The sequence below is a fragment of the Musca vetustissima genome, unplaced genomic scaffold (assembly GCF_032173495.1).
Source record: "Musca vetustissima isolate MV318-11 ecotype Yass unplaced genomic scaffold, APGP_CSIRO_Mvet_v1 utg4342, whole genome shotgun sequence".
In the NCBI taxonomy this organism is placed as follows: Eukaryota; Metazoa; Arthropoda; class Insecta; order Diptera; family Muscidae; genus Musca; species Musca vetustissima.
In genome coordinates, this window is record NW_026878046.1 from 126,715 (window position 1) to 136,510 (window position 9,796).

Here is a 9,796-nt window from a genome sequence, read left to right on the forward strand (position 1 = left end):
ATCCGTATAAAAAATTGCAAACAATTAAAAAATATTAAAAAACAAGAACTACAAATTAAGACATTAAAAAAATGAATTATACTACGAAAAGAAAGTTTTGGCCAGCAGATAAAAAATAAATATATATCTCTATTCCTTCATAAAACTTCAGTTTTCATTTATTTTTATAACTGGCATATGAGAAAGAATTAAATAATTAATTTTCCAAGTATATATTTTTTATTAATTAACGAAAAATGTTTGCTATTGTGTTTAATTATTATGCATTTTTTGCTTAGTTTTTTTGGAAAAGTGTAAAACATAACACTTAACGTTTAGAATTACAATAAATCTAAAATATAATAATTAATTAATATAATGAACATTATTGAACTATTTATGTGTTTGCTGTTGTTCTTTTTCATAATTAATATTAGGGATTTGTTTTATTTTATTTTTTTATTGTATGGAGAAATGTATTATGGTTTTATTTATGTATAGAGTGATTTATGGATTACGGCAAATGGTTTGATTTGTAATGCTAAACAATTTAGAGGCATTAGTTTCAATTTAATTTTTTTATTTCTATTTCTTTGTTTATTAGACAATCAGTAAATAAAAAATATATGCAAGTTCATAAATAACGTGAAAGAAAAAATAAAAACAAAGTACGTTCAATTTGTTTGTTTGCATGTTTACCTACATATGCCGAAGCACATGTAGTGAGTGTAGCAGTCCCATCAGTCAAAGTCTTTTTTCGGAACAATGGTGGTTCTTGGCATGAAAGAGTTCGAGTGTAAATACACAGGTAATGTGTATTTTTTACATTAAACTCTTTTTTTACATCACTACTCTATACCACTGGTTTCCATTCTTTTTTTATTAATTTCAATATTAATAAAAAGTTATAGATATGGAAAATAAATAAAAAGCCAAGGGTGCATGGCATTAATCATCTTTTTTTAATTTTCACGAATATATAGAGGCATGCTCGCATTCTTCATGCATTCCATCTGAAGTAATTAGTTGCACTCTTTACACCTCGTTTACGCGACTCTAGGGCATACGATCCAAAAAACTTACCCGCCGCCAATGACTGTTAACCTCAGCCTCAACAACTCATTTTACTTACCATTGCTCTGTGGCATAGAAAATTTTGCAACGTATTGTTATCTTTTCCGCAATATGAGATATGGCCTGTGGGAATAATTTGTGTCTGCCTATATCAGTTTGGTTTACTTTCCAATTCCAATGAATTTTGTGAGTCTCTTTCGTCTTTCGATTTGGTTTGCCATTATTTTATTTAGGTCAGTAGCACTCATGACGGGTAGATGCAATTACTCATTGCCTGTAATTCCTTTGTGGCCCGGAAATGATTTGAGGACCGTGTTACTGAGAAATTCGTTATGATTTTATACACTTCATTATAGTTTGTGTCGTCCCTCAGATTATTTTTATATTTTTGCAGTAAGTTTAAATCTGCGAAGGCCGCTTCGTATTTTTATTTGTGATTCTATATTGCTATTGTAAGTTCGATATTCTCTGACCTTTATGCTGTGGTTTAACAGGATTTCTTCATGTGAAAGAGTGGTGTACCTTGTCCATCATTGTCCCTGAGAGTTATTTCGTAAAGACTGTAGTTTATCCATCCATTCATTTGCATATGGCTGACCCAGTCAATGCTGGTCTACTCAGAAGACCTCTAAAGAGTGGATATGTGTTTCGGTTCTATAGGACCGGAACATAGGAGCTGCACTTCAAAACAACGTTCCTTTACCGCTGGAAACTAGATAATGTATTAATTCTTTATAAATTCTAAAATGATAAGTGGACAGTAGTTACGGAATTTACTAAAACATTTAGAAATCATCCTTATTCTGGACATCAATTTGAATCAGAACTCGCAGCGATTTTTTCGCATTTTCACTTTCCCCTTTTTCTGAATCAATTTCCAAAGCTTAGAAAATCCGCTTTGGGGAAAAATTAGTTATTCTAGATTACAGGGAATGGGTGAATGTGATGACATTTTCAGTCGTAATCTGGATGTCGATTCCACGTGAAATTAATCGCTCTTCCCCTTCGGCTTATTCTGAACAATATTTCACAGTGAATTTTTTCGCATTTTCATTTTTTCCTTATTTTAAATCAAGTTCCAAAACGGAAAATTTTGCTTTGGGGGAAAAATTAGTTATTCTGGATTATCAATTTAAAGGGAGACTAAGACTACAAAAATATAAGTATAGAATATTTTTATGAAAAATATCTGCACAATACTCAATCTGTGATGATTTTAATCACTTTTACCATTAAGTGTGTGCTAATTAGGTGACCGGCACTATACATATATTTCCCGTATAATATCCCTCGCACTGCTTGCTACTCCATAAGAACTTATATCAAATCGTGATACATTCTCAATTATAATATGCTTTTAATAAGCTTTTGCAGTAGTCCATTTAATGCAGTTTTTGGAATCGCTCATGACCCTATGGGCAAGGTTCTAGGTAATTACAAATATAAATCTAGGTAATTAAATATATAAACCGAACAAATTCCACTCAAATGTGATATTAAAAAAATCATACAAACATTTTTTTTTATTTTCATAATAAAAAATACTCAAAACATGTATTTATATATAGTATTTATGTGTCCTTAATAAAACCTTAATAGGATTTTTTCGCACAATAATAATTAATAATAAAAATAATTAAGATGAACAATTCAATTATAAAATTTATTTGAATGGTCTAATGAATCGCAAAAAGAAAGGTAGTTTATACATATCTATATCTAAAATAATTATTATTATTAATATGTCGCCAAAGTGGTATAGAGTATATTTAAAATCTAAGCAAAAAGTAAAATAATTATTTTATTTATACTATACACAATGATAAATAAAATTGTTTTATTTGTTATTTTCAATTTTTATTGTTGAAATTAAAAAAATCGTATTAAACAATAAACATGCATTTGAAACATGCAATTCTGTCCTAAAAATTAAAAATAATCGAGCAAGCTTAGCTGTGTGATTTTCTTTTGCGCTCAAAAAGAGAAGTCTTCTTTAATTAATCAAATAAAAAATATGTATATTAAAGTAAGAGTTCCACATAAGTCATATCATTCTTTTATATCGGTATTTATATAAATTGTTGTATGTTGTTTGTATAGCTCGAACTGTTCCAGTTTAATGTTAATGATTTCCAAAAATATTTTGCCAAGCAAAACAAATAGTTACGTAGCATGCATGATGGCGCACCGCCTTTCATTTATATGTATATATGTGTGAGTGTGTGTACGTCTGGATTCTATTGCTGTGTGTGAGTTTGTTTTTTGCCCGTAAAAAAACTTATGTTTTCCAATTATTCTGACGACTATTACTAGGTCCTGGTGCTGGCGGTGGTATCATCTCTAATAAATATTGTCGCTGCAATTCTGCAGCTCGTTGTATATCCGCCAATGAAGGCGTTTGAGCTTTAGATGTTGAAGCAGAGGAGGATGTTGAAGATGAAGACTTGTTTTTATTTGTATAGGCTAAAGCAAATGAAACGGAAAAGGGAGTTTATCATTAGAATATGCAGGAACACATGGAATTGCAAGTATTACTTACCAGCTACTTGAGCCGCTTGGGCCATAGCCATTTGATAGGAGTACAATAAAGGTGTAAATTGCATCATATGCTGAGGATTTGTTGCTAAACCTTGACCCAATGCTAAAAAAAGAAGATGACAAATTAATAGGGTTCAACATAAGACGACTTTCAAAAGATCTTCATTTAGAAAAGACACTCCGATAAACATCGGTCGTAAAATTGCCTACGTGAAACCTTCAAGAAACCTCTATTCTATTTATAAAAGACCCATAGGATGCTATCCATCTGTAGTAGACTTAAAATGTTTAATCTATAAAAGTGTACATTGTCCTTCGAGATATCTATTAGAAGATTTTCTACGTCAGAACAGTCAGGTTTTCCTTGCATAAAAGTTTATTAGGATGCTAAATTTCCAAGAGAAATACCTACTATTTATGTTACCATTCTTCTACATTTTATTTTATTATTTTATTAAAAATAATACATTCTGGGACCATTTATATAGAAGAGCTTTAAGTATTAAATAATTTAGGACAATGTTCCATACATAAGACAACTTCAGGAGATCCTCTATTAATAGATAAGACTTTAACCTTCAGGATGGCTTCGATTTATAGAAGATTTTCATGTGAAACTGGGTATTCCAATTACAAATGGGTTTCGTAAAAGTATTTCGTTTATAAAATACCTTCCGGTAATATTTATCGAAATACATTATGGAAACCTTTCATCTATAGAAGAAAGCCATGAGCTCTTCTTTTGTTATTGGGCCATTAGGAAGACCTTCCCCTTCGTCTATAGCATTTCAGGAAGTCAATTTACAAAGGTTTTTAGATATTCTTCCATTTACGGAAGTTCTTAAGGAAGATATCAGTCTTCCATCTTTAGAAGAGGTATATATAGAAAATCTTTATAGAAGTTTCTTCCTTATACTAAATAAATACCAGAAACCATAAGTACAAAACATACCTCTAAATATTTGCTGTTGGAAAGCTTGCATTGCTGCTGCAGCAGCAGGATTTGTATTGCCATGTGCTGTTAAGTTCGCTGCTGCAGCCGCTGCCGCCGCAGCTGGATTGGTAGCGGTTGCTGCCGCTGCTGCTCCCAAATTGGCCAAGCCACCGAGTGCCGCCAAATTACCCAATTGGCCAAGATTTCCTAGATTACCTAAATTGCCCAGACCACCTAGACCTGCTAAATTGTTGAGACCTGGCAAACCAAGCGCCCCTAATTGAGCAGCAGCTGCCAACGCTGCGGCTGAGTATTTTTCATATTGTTGCTGCTGTTGTTGTTGTTGCTGCTGTTGCTGTTCCGCTGCAGCTCTTTGCTGTTGTTGCTCGGCACGATGATGATCTCGTTCCCGTTCTCTCTCCCGCTCCCGTTCCCGTTCTCGCTCACGTTGATGTTGCTGCTGCTGGTGTTGTTGTTGCTGCTGTTGTTGATGATGATGGTGATGCATTTGGCTAGGTGTTGGAGTACTTGGACTGGGTTGTGATGCATGCGAAATGGATACACGGGACGATCTTGGTGTCGTTGGTGGTGGCGGAGGTGGCGTTGGTTGATTTGTTGGCGGCGGTGTGGGACGTGGCGTTGGTGTCTGACATTTGGTGGGTATAACCGTTACCGATGGCGGCAAATTAACCAAAGCAGCTGCTGTTGATGCCGCATGGGCCATCGCCGGTTGAGATTGATGAGCAGACGACACAATCGAAGATTGTTGCTGTGTTTGGCTCTGGGATTGTGTCGCCGATGACGAAATCGATGCCATAATATGCGCATCCACCGGTGATGGACTACTCTGGGTGGCTAAACGTTGCTCAATTTCTTGTTCTTGTTGCAGAGCCTTAACAAAGGCTTGTTTCAGTCGATTGGTGTGTTCAGCTTTCAAAGCTTTCTTAACATTAGATGTGTCACATTGTTCGCATATAACCTTGGGTTCTTTATTACCTATATGTCCATCAAAGAAATGACATGCATTAATGAAATAACAATTGACCTATTTATTTGGGTATTAGTTAGCTTACCACTTGGCTTGTCCCATTTCCATACGGGAGTAAAATCAATTTTACACTGTGTACAGCGTAGGGGCGGTACCACAGCATTTGCTTTTTTGTTTGTCGTTAGATAATCGACCACAGTCTCTAGGCCTAACAGATATACAAATTCTGTATTACTGGGATTTGGTATAAAATGCATCTCTGGTGGTGGTGGCTTAGGAGGTGGTATCTAAAAGAAAAAATAAATTACGTTTTAAGTTTAGTTTGTCAAAAATCGGTCTCGGCAGGACCAATTCTGAGAAATTTTACAAAAGTGCGAATATAAAAAAGGAATGTCCCTAAACTCTAGCTGACATTCCTATGATAAAAACCTGCTCGTAAGTACACAACTCTTGTCATATAAACATATTCATCACTTACCTGTAGTAAAGTCTTCTCCAATTGTTTACGTAAAGCCAATTTGGCTGCCGCCTGCCTTTGAGCTGGTGTTTGTACATCTTCGCGGGAATTCAAACGATCATTCTAAAAAAATTATATAACATTATTATTGTTAATTAATTAAATAAATGAAAATAGTTAAATTTAATAAACCATTATTAGCTTACCTTTAGATCATTGTGTTGTTGGTTTTGTGTGGACGACAACGGTGGCGCTGGTGTTATAGATACCGAGTTGTTGATCGTATTAGGTACCTTAGAATTATCCGAAATATTAGGCTGCTGCTTATTTTGGTTTTTATGGTTAGTTCAATATAAATGATAACAATAATGCACAGAACAGATACAACAACGACAACAACAAATGAATGGAGAGAGGTGGTTAGTTATTGTATGAAATTATTGATAATGATGATATGTTTGTAAACAAATGTTGATATTATTATTTTTTAATTATAAATATTATTAGAGTTGTGAAATATAGTTGCAAATGTTAATATTTATTCGATTTTATTAGTATGGAAAAATGTTGAATGAATTTTGCTATTGAAATGTTATTTCAGGAAAATGTAGAACAGGAGATGAATGCTATGCTTTTCATTTCCCTGCTTCAAATGCAAATGACAAGTCCGTAATTTAAAACGTATTCTTAGAATGGGTGGGGAAATGAATTTCAGTATCTATAAGGACCGCAACACCCTCAGTCCTTCACAACACTGTTACAAATCAATTTGTTATCCTAAATTAATATGGACCGCCTTTCAATCTTTACATCTTCAGGGCCTGACGCAATAAGTTAAGGGAATTGAATACGACAAATCATGTATAAACTATACTAACAGATATAGCATGCCTTGTTTTGCTGCTATCATTCACACCAAGTCTGAAATGACGTAGAAGTTCTCGCCCTATATAAAACCTGTACTGCTTGTACAAAATCAGAGCGTGCTTAGACCAAAAGATGACCAGAGCTGATTTGAAAGAAGGGCGCCCATCAATATAATTTCATAATTTATGTGAAAGGTGATGTGTCTCAAACATCGGACATTAAAAACAATTCAGTCTGTAGGCTTCTTATCGACTGAGAATTTCTTGTACAAAATTACAATCCCCTAGATGGAAAAAGCTTTTCAGCACAATTTAAAACCCAAAAGCCTGATGACAATATCAACAGAATTCAAAACATTTGTGAATGACAGATATATAAACCGTAACTCAGACCTATATTGAAAAAAATACACATTGTAGAATGTTAGTGTTGTAATAATTATTTGCAAAAATGTTAGTAAAAAATAAAATAAACTGTAAGTGTAAATGTTGTAAGTAAGCGTTGTGTGTGTGTAATGAGAGAGTGAGTGGGTGGGTGTGTAGTTTCCTTTTAGAGTCCTATGAAACCTATGGATTAGACTACGACTTCAGAACGACTACAATGACCCAGCTATAGGCCAGCTAGTATGACAATAGAATGAAACACAGCGCTTACTGCAACGATCACATTACAACAACTCACATTGCGTGATTTAAGTCCTGATGGTGGAGCCGATGTTGGCGTTATAGTCACCGACGGTGTTATTGTGAGATTCGGTAAATTTGTACGTGGCGGCAGTACACTAGACGATGAACGTGATGATGATGACGTTGCCGCTTGAATGCTGATGGAAGAAGATCCGCCGGCTGTCAGTGTCGCACCGCCGGGCAATGATGAACGTGGTGGTGGCAGTATTGAATTACTATTACTGCTATTATTATTGCTAGTGTTGTTGCTAATGTGGCTATTGCTGTTGCCACCAATATTATGGTTGCTGCTGCTGTGGCTAGACCGATGAGGTGAAGATGTTGACGATGAAGAATTTAGATTCGAACGGCTGTTGGTTGCACTACAAAAAAGATAAAGAAGATTTTAATAAGTGTATACAAAATTGTTGTTGTTGTTGAAGAAGTTTGAATGGTGTTTGTAATCATTAATTTCTAATTATTTTACTTTAACTAACTTCATCTCATAGAATCGAAATGTATAGTAGGTATACACATTTTAAGAGGTTGAAATAATTAAAAGTTTATACTACACTGTGTATCATTAAAAAAAACTTGGAAACTATGTTACTCCTAGATCGACTATATGTAATTCAACGCTTATCCACTGAATAACAATATAATATTTTGACTAGATTTTATTAGATTTTCTAAATGTGCACTTATGCTTTATGTACAGTCAATGCGTTATTATTTGTAATACTGATTTTGAATAGCCTACGAGTCAAATAATTGCACTCAATAATCCTAGTAATCAATTTGAATTGTATTGATAAATGTTGGAGTACCCATAAATCGGGATATTCATTCTCCCACTTATAAAATCTAATTTTTTTTTTCATTCAAACTTCCACATTGTTTTTGTTTATTTTCTTATCGTTCACTATCAACTCACCTTATGCTAACCGATGATGAAATATTATTACTGTTATTGGAACGTGAATTTTTACCATGTGCCGGTAATGGTACAGCTGTTGTTGGCGTTACACTTAATGCTCCCTTAGATGTTAGGGCGGCTGGGATGGCAGCCAATGGATTTGATGGTGATACACTTGTCGGTGTCACCACTATATTCTCCTTCATGACATGTTGTGATTGTTTCAGTTTCTTCAGCAACACCAATTTGGTTTCTTCGTTGCGTAAATCATCGCGCAAGATACGCAAACCATTTTCACGTTCCTTCAATTCGGCGGGTGTTAGTTCTTTGATGGGCACATATGGTGGCATTTCATCATCATCCGTTTCCGAATCGATGTTGCCGTTCTGTTGACGGCCACCGTTCATGCGAGCGGGCAAGAGTACAATATCGGGAGCCTCAGCATAGGATTTGGGTTCGGTGCGAGGTCGTAAGACACGTCTCTGTACTTTGTTTTCTTCGGCTGGTGGTTGAGTTGGAGCTGCAGTTGCAGTTGCTGACGTTGCATTGGAGTTTGTTGTAGTTGATGGTGCGTTGTTGTTGCTGCTGCTGTTGTTATTTGCGTTAGATGAGGGATCAACACTTGTTATGGTTGTTGATATGTTATTTGTTGTAGGTGTACTAGAACCACTGCCACCACTTCCTCCTCCTCCAGCACCACCTGAGCCAACGGCGCTACTAGTCGTTTGATTTGTGCCTGTGCTATTGTTGCTGCCATGTGTATTACTTGTGGCAGACGGTGAACTGCTTGGTGGTGGTGGCGCTGGTGTTATGGTCAATCCAGAATTTTGTGTTAGAGCTCTCAAATCTCTAACCGTTGCCGGTGTAATAGTTAGGGCCGGGTCTCGCCCAGAACCTAAACTCAAGTCGACGACATCGTCGACTTCCATTTTGGCCATTTTCGCGCGTCGCGTCGTTTTGACTTATGTTGAATAATCTGCAAGAAGAAATAGATATAGAGAAATATTTATTCATTCATTAGAACACAACACGTTTGACATTTACACAACAACAACACTAAAAAAACAACAATAACACATTCACATTTCGATTATATTTTCTTCCAAAGATTTGCATTTACTTTTTATGTGTTATTTCTTTTATTCACGCTAACGTTTTTCGTTAATAAATTATGCTTGGGAAAAAAACTTGCACCGTATAGAAACAGGGCATAAAACGAAAATGGAGAAAAATAACATAAAAAACACACACAAAAGCAAAAATATCAGAGGTTTCTATGACGAAGACAACAACGGCGGCGGTGGCGGCGTCAACGACGGCAACAATGATAGCATTAAAGATGAACGGGTGTGTTGTTTATCTGCCCGGTCGGTATACA

At 35.2% G+C, this 9,796-nt stretch overlaps 1 protein-coding gene across 1 annotated transcript; it reads right to left on the reverse strand.

Moving 5' to 3' along the window:
• Window positions 1-3,331: 3,331 nt before the first annotated feature.
• On the reverse strand, window positions 3,332-9,421 carry LOC133322814 (transcriptional repressor p66-beta). Its single transcript, XM_061531769.1, has 9 exons — window positions 9,134-9,421; window positions 8,437-8,920; window positions 7,519-7,771; window positions 6,177-6,290; window positions 5,992-6,093; window positions 5,599-5,800; window positions 4,544-5,521; window positions 3,593-3,694; window positions 3,332-3,516 (listed from the first exon to the last, which is right to left on the reverse strand). The coding sequence occupies exons 1-9, from the start codon at window positions 9,354-9,356 to the stop codon at window positions 3,332-3,334; spliced, it is 2,643 nt and encodes an 880-aa protein (XP_061387753.1). The 5' UTR covers window positions 9,357-9,421.
• Window positions 9,422-9,796: the final 375 nt, after the last annotated feature.

Bases quoted from the DNA above. Each gene is read 5' to 3' on its own strand.
- LOC133322814 (XM_061531769.1), bottom strand. From the start codon at position 9,356: ATGGCCAAAATGGAAGTCGACGATGTCGTCGACTTGAGTTTAGGTTCT. The intron at 6,094-6,176 runs GTAAGCTAATAA...TAATTTTTTTAG, and splicing joins AACAACACAATGATCTAAAG to AATGATCGTTTGAATTCCCG. The intron at 5,801-5,991 runs GTAAGTGATGAA...TTTTTCTTTTAG, and splicing joins TGGAGAAGACTTTACTACAG to ATACCACCTCCTAAGCCACC.